Genomic DNA, 14,503 nt, shown 5'->3' on the forward strand with positions numbered 1-14,503 from the left:
TAAGTTATAAAAATTATAATTATATATTTATTAAATTGTTTGCATGATTTATTGTATATACAATATATTATTTATTATATATACAATATATAATATATAGAAAGATAATATTTTATAAATTGTTTATATATATACACACACACACTATAAAATATAATTAGTCATTATAATTAATACCATAATGTATAATAAATTGGTACCGTTATGATCTCCCCCTCCCCAAGCTTGTTGCCTGGTGACAGGCGAGGGCCTCAAGGTGAGGGCCAGGGCTCAGTTCCCATGGCAACACTGGAGGGTCTTGGACTAGGATACAGGGACCTGGTGGGCTGGGGTCCTGTTGCAGCAGCCCAGCCTGAGCCACCCCAGGCCCTGGCAGGTTCATCCGGCAAGGCCAGGGCCCCCCTTGCAGCTCCTGGATGTGCCACCGCTGTCCTACCATCAGTTTAGCTCAGTGGTTTTCAACCTGTGGTCCATGAACCCCTGGGGGTCTACAGACTACGTCTAAGGGGTCTGTGAAAAATTACTACTATCAATCAGAAGTATGTGGATACCCAAGGGGGCTGCAATGCATCTCCATTCCAAATTTTTAGGGGTCCGCAAATAGAAAAAAAGGTTGAAAACCACTGGTTTAGCTCTTTCCCTGGTCTAGTACTGCAATCAATTCTAGCAGCTGCAGCTATAGAGCAAAGGCCCTGCTGTGCCAGGTGCTGTACAAACAATACTGGGGCACCTGCCTCAGAGACCTTATGCAGGCAAAGCCATGCACAGTCAACCATTTTCTTTGTTGAAACACCCCTTCTAACTATCATTTTGGGCAGGGGAAATCCTGGTTCTTGAAGGAATTAAAAATACAGATCACTGAAGAAGATGGTCTAACCAAGTCTTGGTTCTTTGAACAGTAGGCCCAAAAAGTTTTAAGTTGGCAGTGCCTTTTGGCATTTCTGCTGCTCTCCCACATAGAGACAGCAGTTCTGACTGTAATATCTGATTTGAAGTGGTAGGTTTACAAAAAAGAATCTGCACTATTGGGTCTTCAAGTTGTAAATTGGAATTTTTGTGAAACTCCACTTCTTCAGTATTGTCTACACACTGTAGCAAATTTTTGAGTAGGAAAAATTCAGCTCCTGTTTGGCCAAACAGCTGCATTCTTTTGTTCAACTCATGAGAAAAAAAAAAACCCTTGTGATTATTCTAAATAAGAGAGACAGCACTAAAAGTTATACCACTAACTACAAGTGTACAGTAACATTACTATTAAAATCCTAGTAACTTTCCCGGAGTAGACAAGCTCCTTTTTGATCAGGCAGAAGTAAAAAGGAATCTTAGAATAAGTCAACGAATGCTTTTGAGCACACAGACAGACTTTATATTTCCATTCATAATACAAACTACTAGCAGACATGTACAACAGGTTTATTTTTATTAAAGCTTTGTAAAGGTACACTGAGAAAGTATACCATTTTCCTCTCACGTTTGCTAGCTGAATGCTAACCCCAATGCAATGAAATGTTCAAAACCTTGCAATCCCCATGCTTCTTACACTCTTGGTACTTCTTGGAGAGATTTTAGTTTAGTTTGTTTTTTCTCTGCTGTGCTTAAACCTTCGTGGTGCCAGCAAGATCCTGAAAATCTGGTGCTGTTCTGATGCACAACTAACATTTTTAACCAATCATATTGGCTGGCTCTGAGCCTGGTTAGACACTGTCTCCTGGGATTTGAAGTCCTACCATCTTCAGACATGCTTCGACCACTGCTGCCACTAAGTGTAGAGAGAGATCTTCAGAAGGCCTCCTGGTTGGAAACAGCCCCAGTGTAGAGGAACATATAAAAAAAAGCTTAGGAAATAAACCTGAAATGACAGGAGACAAGGGTCTACACCACTTTCATTAAGGCCCTGATAAGACACCTCTGGCCTACACTGAGACTTGAAATCAGGCACTAGTTAAGGGGAGGTCATGTATCTGTACCAGAAATTACTCCACACGTTTCTCCTTATGTACAAGTCACTTAATATGGAAGCTTATAGGCTACGTACACGCATCAATTAACTTTTTTGTCCTCCTTATTTGCCCCAATAATGTACTTGAAAACGTGGTAATTTTCAAACATGAAAATTAGATTAAACCAGGACTTGATCGTAAAGCCAGCCCAAGTGTATTGTAAATACTGCTAGAGACATCTTCTATCTATCCACATTAAAACAGTTAAAAAGCAAAACGACTTAAAAAAAAAAAAAGTATCTTATTTTGTTACAAAAGATATTGTAAAAGGGATGAGAGATACTTTGTTTCTCAAAGTCAAAATACTAACAGGGAGAAATGTTTATCTTGCTGGAGATACTTCCCTGGCACTGTGCCAGAAGATACTGGTTCAGTGTCAGCAGTATAAACCAGGAAATTTTTCTTACTGTGGAGGGACTAACAGGATATCATAGGAGGGACTAGAGAACAGGTGCATACAAAATATATTCAGTTAAATCTGAAATGCCCTAATATATATATATTATTTTTTTTTTATTATTTTTTTTTTTGATGAACCAAACATGTCAGCAGCTGCTCAGGATAGCAGACATCTCTGTCCGTCTCACAAGACAATAGAATTACGCCAAGAGAAACATCAGCTCAGGATTCTTATCATGAAATAAAACACATTTGAAATGTCCCCTAAAAGGCGAATTCGCTAAGTTTCCACAAAATACAGTTTCCAACAAGATGCTCTATACCAGACAACATGTAATCCAAGTTGGGCAATTCCCTTAAAAAATGAGTGCATTTTTTCATAGCAGATTTAATGATCGGTATGGATAAGCTTTGGTTTGTTATCTGACTAAACTTGTGTCGTATTTCTTCAGGCTGCTCAATTTTGAGTCACTCTGAAAAGCTAGAGAGTGAATGAAGAAGGAGAATAGCCTTAAAGGACATGAGAGACTAACATTGACCCCTAATCCAAGTAGTAACACATTAACTGGCTACTCTTAAAGAACTCTCTCATGTTCCTCTTGGTGCTGATGTTTCTTTGCAACAGGTGTTTGCAACTACTGACATCTGTGTTGGTGGCTCTTCTGTCTTGACAAATCCCACAGGGGCAAGGCTGAATACACCATTTTGCGAGTGTTGAGCAGGAGAAGACGCACCATTTTCTGAGTGTTCCCAAGCTGTATTAACATTGCTGTACTCCTTACATAAAGGTCAGGATGATGAACAGAAGGCACACAAATTATAACAAACAGCCCCATTGAACACCCAAGCTACACCATTCCCAACTTCAGACATTGATTCCTTTCTCCTCCATCATCCACTACCCCGTCTGACCCCATCCTCTGTCACCCACTATATTTACAGCCTGCTCTCTCCTGTGCCATCTTGCAAGGAACTATACACCAACTTGCATGACAATATGCATCTCCTTGTGCCTCTCTTCTTCTTACCTCCAAACAAAGATTGTTACAAAAAATAACCAGCATCTGTGTTCCACTTAAAAATTCTAATGGAATATTTTCTGTTAGAATGGAATGGACATGGCTTTTCTGCATCCTGTAATGAGAAAAATTCAGTTGCCCCTAACCTTCCCTGGAGAGAAAACAAGGGGGGCATAAAATTTCCTGTTCCCCAATGAGAAAGTTATCTGCATGAGAGATGTTTCACGGAACATTCTGTTCCAGCCCTCGGTGCATCTAGTTTGGACCCAGATTAGAGGCACATGTGCCTGAAACTACATACTAGATTATAAATACAGAATCTAGAAAGGCAGGACAATAGCAAAAATGCTTATAATGTTATTCACGTAACCATAATGGGCAGCTTCACCCTCCTTCAAAAATTACTGATTCCATCTGCCAGAATTGTAAATCAGGCCTGTACTGTTGGAATTTGTAATGGCCATGATCCTGAACAAAAGGGTAACTTCCAATTTCATCATCATAAAATGTGTAGCAGCTGCTGTTTCACTGCAGTTTGATTCCTTCAAATACTGACCTAATGGTAGAATGGGTGAAGAAACAATTATTTACATATAGCAGAGAGAAGCAGTTAGCTGTGTTAGTCTGAAGCCAGGCAGAAGGCAGGCAGAGTTGCACATTATAAGCTAACTGAACCAGAGATGCCTAAGCTTTCATGACCAAAAACGTATTTTGTCAGATGCTATATTTACATATAATTAGCATAGAACTGCCAGTTTCACCAGGCTGTATGGGCTGAATTGTATCAACTGGCTAAAAAGAAGTGAAATGTTTCCTTGTAAGATGGGACTGTTAAAGTGATGTTGTTGCTATGATGGTCCAGGAATCATGTGAGGCAAGGATGTTTTAGGGTGATATCTTTTATTGATATCTAACTGTGTAGCTGCGATAGAGTTAGACAAGCTTTCAAAAGCATGACATTCCTCTAGAAACCTTATATAATTCTATCCCAACTATGCAGATTATCACCCTAAGAAATCCTTGCGTCTTGCATAATTTCTGGACCATTATAGCTGTAACATCCCTCTAACGCTACCACAATATGGAAGATATTGAAATCCACTGCTTACAAAGGAAAATCCACAACTTAAAGAAAAAAGAAGCCGGACTACACAGCAACATCCTTCCTAAGGCTCTGCAAGAAACATAACGTCATCCCAAGGTGACTTGAAAAAATAACGTCTTGCATTCAAAAGCTTGTCTAACTCTATCCCAACTAACAATGCAGTAGGTCCAATAAAAAGCATCACCCCAAGAAAACCTGTTCTTTTAAGATGAAAATACAAATGTTTCTGCTAGGAAAAATCAGTAAAAAGAGATAGAAATTACAGGACTTAGAAATATAATAGAGGGCTGTACATTTCTGCAAACAGTCTAGAATAGCAAACTGACTATGTACTTAGTGACACCTGTTCTTAGCATGAGAGTCTCCAGTATCTTGAATGATGAGGCCTAAGACGGCAGTTGGGCATGGACTACAGCTTCGTCAAGTCTATATATCATAAAGTTTCAGCTGTTCCTTCATGTCTCCTTCAGACATCTCTCCAAATGTGTCACTTTTTTCCTTCATGAGCCTGAAGATGGCAGCCAGCTGCTCTCTCTGAACCCTGTCAGGAAGAAAGGGACAATAGAAATAGCTATTCCCCAACAGGCACTCCGACCAGAGCAATGGAGTCAACTGTGACATAAGGCTAAGGGGGGGCTCACTTTATAAGCCCGATCATGTTCAGCAAATCCATACATGATCAAATGAGCCAGATTGGGCCCAGAATCCTCAATCCTTCCTTTTTCTTTGCATTGTATTATCTGTCTTTTTAAAACCATCAGCTTTATTCCCACCCTCAGTGCCAAATTTGAGGCTTCTTTGGTTATAGTTGGAGCTATTCCAGAATAACTATTTTTAGGAGAATGCTTCATTTCAGTAGATCATAATCCACTGAAAATGGGTTCAGCTAAATGTACTTCTATTCTGCAATCAAAGTATCCACACACGGAGTGATTCAGGAAGTGCTCTTGCATTTTTAAATTTATATTCTACCTTAATCCAAATTAACTTTCCAGCCCAGGGGCTTGTTTGTTTCTCAGGGGGCATGTCTATATGTTCATTAATGCACAGTGGTTGCTGCACATTTAATTTAGTACTTGTATTATGAAGTAATAAATAAATGCATAGTAACCAGAGTTACTGCACTGTAGCAAATGTCTTTTAACTGATGCTACTGTGCAGTAGCCTAATAATACCACGCAGTAGAGTATTAGCACTGTTTGTGTTGTGATGCTACTGTGCAGTATTATTCGGCTACTGCGCTGCTAGCATCTCATGTAGATGTTCCCAGTGTTGAGTAACAGGCACCCTTTAATTGTGACATAAGCCATATAGCAAATTCAGTAATGGCCCATTCAAGATAGGCAGGTAGGAAATGCCATAACTGGTCAAACCAATTGGCCATCTGGGTCAGTTTCCCCATCTTTGAAAATGGTCAGTACTAGATGCTTAAAGAAAAGAAACAGTTTTTCAACAGAAGGGAAATTCCTTCCAACCTGAAGTGGTTAGTGGTTGACTCAGGTCTACTAGCACAAAGGCTGGTGTCTGCTCTAGGATTTTATTTGAGGAAGCTTAACTGCAGAGACTATTTTGTCCCTAAATGTCTTTACATTCTCAACTGTTAACTTGGAAAGGCAAGATGGGAGTTAGTCCAGGTCAGGAGTTAGTCCTAATCCTAGTATGTGAAATAATATATTCTGTTACATGCATATGCAGAACCTTTGCCTTCCCTTTGAAAGTAATATCTCACTAGTTAGGGCTGGGTACAAGAGGGTTGTATTCTTCCTGCAAGACTCCCACCTACTGAGATCAGATCACATCTAGTTCCTACATCCAGTCCATGGCTCTCCTGCATAGGATTATAACTAAAGGGATGTACTCGTCTCATAAACAGTAATGAGAGGAGCATGGCTTTCCTATCATCATACAAATGGAAAGCCTCATGCTCCATAAGACTGTGTCCAATGAACCCCAGGATCTTAGCAATGCAGGTCCAGTGACTTCCAAGGAGGCAAGACAGAACTGAATGCGGGTGGAACACGCTGTTCAAAGAGGCTGGAAGACTTGGGCCCTGGCCTTCACCCAACTTTCCAAAGATCCTCCCTTCTTCCCATAGCCAAGCCTCATGATAGAAAATTACTCTCACTTTACTTGCCAACAAGGGCCTTCCTTACAAGCCAGCCATTTGGTGCCCCTTCCTAGTAGTAAAATCTCCAGGGATTCCTCTCACTAGTTCCAGGTTTGGCAGTAGCTGAAACTGGCAGTGAGTGACTTTATGGCAAGCATATGCCTTGACATTTGCATTTTCCTTCAATTCAGGGTGTAGATCATAACTGGTTACATTGAGAAGCAGAGATGAAGTGTCAAAGTGTTCTAAGCTCTGTAGACAGATGGCAGGAACTCACAAGAAACATATATGTTTTTACATGAAAATAATTATTTCAATGCAAAATACTAGTAGAGACAAGATATAGGCAGTTTTTACTTTGTAGCTTTCAATAACATCTTATCCCTGCCCCCTCCCAGTTCCTCATCTCACACCAACCATGACTGGCTACAGGGTAGAGAGGGGTACCACCCTGGCCTGTCTTCTAGCTATTTGGAGTTTAGGACTACTTGTGTTTTGTCTGTATTAACAGCCCCCCAATGAAGAGAGCCATAATCATGGGTGAGAGGAGCTGTTAAACTGCTAAGTTCAAATCAACAGGGGTCTGTACTTCCCGTTCCCTTACTGCAAAGCACCCATCAGAAATGTAATAATGAACCATACTTCCCAGAGGAAACAGATGCCTGAGAAAGAAGAGGGAGAAGGCAAGGGGATCAAGGACCAAGGGCAGAATGGCAAATGGAGGATATTTTGTCAGTTGTTTTATTTTACAATTAACATGCATTTCACTGCATCTTTAGATTAACTGTATAATCTATTAATGACCTATGATTTTGTTCAATCAAAATAAAATAGTGAAAAGTGTACAGACTGTGAAGCTGGGGACATGCTGAAACAATGGAAACTGAAATCCATCAGGCTCAGAAATCCTGTCGTCTCTGACATACTTTTCTAACTTGCATAGAACACCCAGAGATGACCTTTTCTGCACAGAAAGGAAAGGAAGCAAAGTAGCTACTGATCTTCATATTTTAACTTCAGAACACCATTGGACACTGGAGGACACATCTCCAACCTATTTCAAAGAAATTCAGTATATGTTCTTTTCCTTATACAAATATATTTGAAATGCACTCCTGCTGAGAATAACAACAACAACAATTCTGCCTCTCTTCCTCATTAGTCCAAGAAAGTTAATAGGATGAAGCAAATTCAGGATAACAAATTCAGGTAACAGCCTTCACTGAAGAGCATTTTTCCCCAAAACAATTGCAGACAAATCTCAATCTATTTTTTTTTAATCCAACATCAATTGGTTCTCTCTCTCTCTCTGACAGAAAGGGCTCTGAAATCGAGGTTTCAGTTTTAAGGTAGATAGAGATATACCATAATTACTCATGTAATAGCCATGCACAGGTGTAGTAGCCACACCCCTGAATAATACCTGAAAAACAAATTATCCATGTAATAGACATGTTCAAATGCATAAAGAAACAGATTCAAATGGTACTTCTCTTAAAAAAGGGACCCAGTTTATTGAAGAAAGGAATGCACTGATTTGGGAAACCCATGCCACAGGGTACTTGAGTTCAACTCTACATCAGTCTCGTCTGTATGATCATTGTAGATGGGTGGATATTAGAACAGAATCACAACTTCCATTCAGCACTGATACCTTCCTCAGCTTTGTTCTAGGGTGTGCATAATGGCTGTACCCTAGTTTTTGGCAGCAATATTTCAGAAAAAAGGCATAGGTATTATGCAAGTAAATGCAGTTTGTAAAGACTTGATGCCCCTGTGAAGTCATTCTCTATAGTCTAGAGTTTATACAAAGGGAGATGATTGGGGAAGGGAGCATTGGGAAGAGAATAGAAATGTATCAGTAAAGTGTAATTGATCCGAAAGACAGAAAACAGCATCTTAGAGCTCCACATTTGTCAGTTCAGTTGTTCCAGATCAAATCTGCTGGCATTTACCAGTAAAACAATACTTTTTACTCACCAGTTACATAGAAACAACTTGGAACTTGGAAGTTAAGCAGGGTTTCATTCTTCCCTGATCATTTAGACTAGGTTTGAGATACTCAAAGCAGCCTAAGTCTTTCTGGAAGACGATGGGATGTGTACAGTAAACTCCCTTAGGATCTTTTAAAAATCCCAGCCAAAGGTTTTCAAAAGTAACTAGTGGCTTTGGGTGTCTACTCACAGATACCTTAAATGGGCCTGAGTTTCAGAAAGTGCTGAGCATCCCCTGTTTGAAAGTACAGGGCCTCTGTACGGAGGCATCCCAAATCATGTAATCATCACCCATGATAATTCTGACCAAATATTCTGGAACTGGAATTTACGATGCCCGCACAAACTCTCTCTCACCCCTCCCAGCTGTATTAGCTCTGCATTGCTCAAACAGGAATAATGCAGAAATTGCTGGGGTGCTATTTTCAAAGGTATCCATCATTGGCCAAATTCTGTTCCCACCAAAGTCCAGGGGACTACAATATGCTCCTTATGCAAGTAAGTGCATTAAGTTCTGATCCTCTGTCATTAAAGGCTTTATTCTGAATGCATTTAAATTTACTGGGAAAGAAGTTATGCATTCTAGACAATTAACTTTTCACTGAACTTTGCGTTCTACTTTTCAACATAGCACCACCCTGTAAAAGCAGCAGGATCTCTTTGTTGATGAAAAAAACAGGTCTTGCTCCACATTTGACACAGCACCAAATGCTTATTGGGTATCAGCTCCAAGCAAGTATTTCCAGGCAGGGCAACAAAAGGGCTGACAGAGATGAGCCCCAGATGCCATGCTATCAACCACCGCTAGAGAGAGAGTCACCAGAACTACATAAGGGAAGGAGCAAAAAAGCGGGGTGGAGGGAAAACAAACAAACTACACAACCCCAATCCATATGAACTATTCAAAGGTTTATTGGACCAAACAAAGGCAATTTACAGTTTCAAGCCACCAGAATTACAGTCCTGTGTATAAGAGCCACCTTCAGATACAAAAAAAGTAAAAAATACCCAGAAAGCCATTTTCTTTTTGTTGAAGAAATAGTTTAACTCACTACCCCTAACAAAATCTGGGCTTGGCTATAGACTTTGCTTGCTCGATGTACATATTGCCATATAACTTAAACATATACGTATATAAGGCATTCTTTGCATAGTCACGTGCTTGGAACATCATATGTGCCAGCCAGCATGGAGAGAGAAGGCAGGAATGGTTGCTATGCTGAAGCAGAGTGTCCTTAGGTATCTAGGATTCATACATAATCCATTGAATATGCTAGCAGTTACTGGCTTGGAAAGGGCAATTTGGCTTCCTCTAAAGCTAAAGCTTTCTACAGTCCATTAAATAAGCCCTTTTTACAGACAAACATTCTCCAAAACCTAGGCACCACAAAGCACAACAGAGAAAATAGATTCAAGTATTGTCTGCATAGGAACAACAAAGCAGCCTGGGTTTTGATATGCTCAATGTTTTAGCTAAGAGGCAGCCTCCTCACAGAAAGAAGGGACACTCAAGAGGACAGGTTCCAACCTAGCCTGGTAGTTCTGCAGAACAGTAAGTGCTACCAGTAGAGAACTCAAGACCTTATTCCCATGGAAGGACTTCCTGCAAAAGAACCTGATCTTACTTGTAGTTGATCTCTATGAAGCAGGCACTGATGCCCAGCAGTATGGATCATCTATACGTGACAGTTCAGGAGAGGTGCTCAGCCCTGGGTAAAGCAATTAAGTCACTGAGCCAGCAATAGCAACAGAAAGGAATGGAGAAGGGAATGGGACATCTCTTATGGCATCCCTAAAACTCACTGTAATCCAGAGGGAGCCCTCAGTCTCAGGGCCACTTCCTTATGTTTGTTTCTTTAAGGGACCAAAATAAGGAAAAGCAAATCCAAGCATTAACAATTGTTAAGGAGGCATGGACCCCCACAATGGAAGTCCCCACAAGTAGAAGAGCTAAAACATCAATGCTTTTCACTTCTCTGGTCTTCCTGCTACCGAACCTAAAAGATCATCTCTCTGCAAAAATTATTACAGAGCAAAATTAAGCCAGTCCAGCTAGAGCCTGCGACCCTTCCCCTCAACCCGCCTCCCACCCAAGAAAAAGTTTTACACAGTGTTTGAAATCACACGCTGTATTGTTCAAAGATAAAGAATGAATTTGGTCCCTGGAGGAAGTGGGTTGAGAGTCTGATATAACGTGAGCTTATCTAAGCTAACAGCTGATATTTAAACATTCCCTCTAAAGGTGAACTATGGGATTCAGACAGGGCAAACACAACATGATTAACGCAGCTAAACAGACTCATTGAATATTTGGTGTCCACTTTCAGTTCTGTTTGGGGGTCCTGGTCCCACATGAGGTCCCAAACCCCCAAACACAACTCCAGTCTGGCCCACTCCAGGGACCCAAGTAACAGGTTCTCCCCCAGCTTGATACCACAAGGAATTATTTTGAAGAACCCAACTTCAGCCAAGGAGAAAGTCCCAAGTTTTGAGGGTTTACTGATTTTTCTTGTGTGTGTTTGGTTGGTTTTGGTATCTCTCTCAAGCCTTTAAGATGCCAAGGGAAAAGCCTTTAGGAGGAGGCTAGGGACAACTTCATATAGTCTTCAGTTCTGCAAAGAGAAACAAGGAAAAAAAGAAGAGAAATCATTTCAGTCATTTCAGCTGTTGGGTAGGGTTAATTATTCATTACTTGTGTAACAAGCAAGGGAAGAGAACTCATTGTAGGAGCAGAGGCTAGGAAATGTTCTGGAAACACCAAAAGCCTTTTTCAAACCTTAATGCCTCAGAAGCATGAGGTATTTTGCTTCATCCTTTGCAGCAAGGTAGTCTAAAACCTGAACAGAGTAAATTGAATGCATTTCCTCTCATCTGGCACCAAATGCCATTCCAACCTTCCTAATCCAGAAACCATGGGCTATGGCAGCTTCAGATAATTTGTAGCTATAGAATTAAGATGGCCCATGGTCCCACCCTGACCTTTCCAGAGGCCAGACAACCTTGTGTGGCTGAATACTTCTCTGTAAATCCAATCCCGCTGGAGGAAGTGTGGCTTGTGATGAAGACCTGGCTGCATGTTGATCTCACAAAAAGGGCAGAGGAATCTTTCAACAAATCCTACATCTTGTTCTAGCTTTATCTCCACCTTTTGTATTCAACAGGACATACAATTTGCAGGCACACCTTGGGTTCCATCTGTAAATACTACTGCTTTGCTTTTTATGGGAAGATCCTCAACACATCCCAGGAAAGCAGAGAATTATAAGACTCACTTTCTATGTGGGTAGATTGATGAACAGAGAGGGTAAATGACTCTCCCTGAGGTCGTTCACTGAAACATTGGCAAAGCCAAGGTTGGAAGATAAATCCTGGACGTGCAACACACTGATACCAGGGGAACCTGCTCTTATACTGGTGTGAACAAGAACAGACACACCCTGTATAGTCTTACACCCAAGTAACTTACTAGAATCTGGTATAGAGTCACCTGGGAAAAACCTACAGTAAAACTATAGCTGTGTGAGTCTCACGTTTCTGTTTCTATCTGGAGGTAGGCATTTTGCAGTGCAAACAGGCTACCACCTAGTGGTAACATGCTGCATCCATACACTGTGGAACACTTGTCAGAGCAGGCCAGCATAACTTCCAGGGGGCTTAAAAGATTAGGAAGTAAGTCCAAACAGGCCTACACACATGCTACCTTCACAGTCCTACGTGAAGGACATCTCATCTCAGCTGAAGCAGATCTCCTGCAGATCTCCAGATCTGTGCAAAATCCCCTCACACTTCTGACAAGTAAATGAACCCCATTTATGACCTAGCATCTGAATTGAAGATGCTCTGGCTAAGCGCCTCTTGTGTGACTATGCTGCTTCTCACTGTACAAGCAAGTTCTGTATCTAGCCACTTAAAGGCAAATGAAGGGAATTCTTCAGAGTAGACAACTTCCCCCTGAAGGGGATCAGCTCATCACCATCAAGCCATGCATGGAAAGGGAAGGGTAATCAGAGCTCATGCTTGAGGACACAAGCTGACTGCTTGGGGGGTCAGGCAGGAGTTCTTTCCTCATCTTCAGAGAAGCATAACACTTAAATAGGTGCGTTAATCCAGGCAGGTGCAAGAGGGAAGGAGTTCCTTGATATCTGAAGCATCAGGTACTGGGCATTACCCCCTGCAGGATTCCAGACAGGACAGGACAGGACATTTTTCCAGTATAGTATTGCAAACCCAATGGTCCAGATATCCATTTACATTAAGGTCTACTCTGATTTGGCTTTAAGGTGGGAGCATTCAGACCACTGCAGAGCATAGCTTATTGAAGCCGCAGACCTTACACAAAGCACCGAGATTCAAAGCTCTGCATCCTAACTCCTACTTTCCTGCACAACCAAACCTAACCATGGCATGTACCACTCACCTGGCAATAGCAAAAACAAGTGAGGAAGGAAGGATGGCCCAGTGGTCACTATACTAGCTGAAGGCTTAGGAGGTCAGGATTTGATTCTTAGTCCTGCCACAGGCTTCTGCATGAACTTGGTTAAGTCACTTCCTCTTTCTGTGCCTCAGTTCTCCATCTTCACCATCAGGATAACAGCACTGCCTGCACCTCACAGGGGTTGTGAGGGTATCTGTGTTAAAGGGTACGAGGCACTAAGGAGATGGGGGCTCTAAGCACCTTAGGTTGATAGACTGGTAAGGGAGTGGGGTGAAAGGAAGAGGAAGGGGCAGACACTGCAATGGAGTCTAGAGCCCAGGCAGCACAGGAAGGGCGAGTCAGATTGCTCCATGCCACCAGGCCTGGCAGCCACCTCAAGACAGACACTTCAGGAGGCGCGCACCTCTGATCTCACTTTGTCCCAGTAATGTCTCAGAGCTATTAGGTCTCTCTGTGCCCCATGCAATTCACCCATCTAAGGATTTCATTTAGTCTTCACCTTTACAGGAGACCTATCTTCTCAACTGGGGCAGGCACAGTCCAAATACCCACCAGCTAAGGGCCAGGTTTGGTAACTCACCCAGAGCCTCCTTCAGCCTGCATACAACCGGGCTTAGCAGAGCTGTCCTCTTCTAGAGTAAGGATGGAGGTTAGGACACTGCAGGTCCCAAGAGGGAAATCTCCGTGTTGATCCACTCAGGCTGGGACATGCTGGCTCCATGGGTGGCCCCTCTACGGCAGAAACCAGTGGTGCTACAGGCCAGAGGGCAGAGCTCTGTGGGGAATGCTAGATCTCCTATTTGGTCACCCCTAAGGGAAGGGTATTGATTCCTAGTCATGGAGCTCTTCTGTAACAGGCTGAGGCAGTGTGGGGGCTCCAGGACTGCCGCCTCCCCACAACAGGTCTGGTGCAGTGGAATTACTTTGGGATCTGCTAAGGAGGACTGACAAGAAACAGAGCGGAGGGCATTTCCAAGTGCTGGCAGAAGGGGGTGGACAGGGATGCTATGGAGCCCATGCCTCCCTCAAATAGGTGAAAGCTGTAGCAGAAGGGCCACAAATCAAATTCTGGGTTTAACCCCTTGCTCATGGAGTATCTATAAACCAAGACTTTCAGAAGGGAAATGGAGTAAATTCCCAAGCAGGACTACTACTTTGTAGGGCTGTGTGAATCTCTGGATGGTGACTCGATTCGGAGGAGATTCAGCCCAATTCAGTGGCTGAATCTCCGAATCCAAATCAAATTGAATCAGGGGACCAATTAAAAGGTCCAAATCGATTCAAAGCTCTCCAAATCTTTGGAAAAGATTATGAGAGCTCCAATGATTCGGGCAGTCTCCAGTGCCTGCAGGAGGGAGCTGCAGCCGGACTCCGAGCTGGTAAGTAGGGGAGGGGGTAGGAGGAGGGGGACCATTGGGGACCCCTGCCAGCTCCCAGCCCCTGC

At 42.2% G+C, this 14,503-nt stretch overlaps 1 protein-coding gene across 3 annotated transcripts in view; it reads right to left on the bottom strand.

Moving 5' to 3' along the window:
• Positions 1–1,398: 1,398 nt before the first annotated feature.
• Positions 1,399–14,503, bottom strand: part of MXRA7 (matrix remodeling associated 7) — a 52,961-nt gene continuing 39,856 nt past the window's right edge. For 2 of the 3 annotated variants that reach the window (XM_019494306.2, XM_006269264.3), the window contains one exon: positions 9,519–11,236. Coding sequence is in view for 2 of the 3 variants with exons in the window: in XM_006269264.3 (XP_006269326.2) it covers positions 11,197–11,236 (40 nt within the window). In the remaining variant the exon portion in view is untranslated. Of the gene's footprint in view, positions 5,065–9,518; positions 11,237–14,503 lie in introns of those variants that run through there. The other variant, XM_019494305.2, reaches the window with a different exon arrangement.

This window comes from Alligator mississippiensis, chromosome 8 (genome assembly GCF_030867095.1).
Source record: "Alligator mississippiensis isolate rAllMis1 chromosome 8, rAllMis1, whole genome shotgun sequence".
NCBI classification, from domain to species: domain Eukaryota; kingdom Metazoa; phylum Chordata; order Crocodylia; family Alligatoridae; genus Alligator; species Alligator mississippiensis.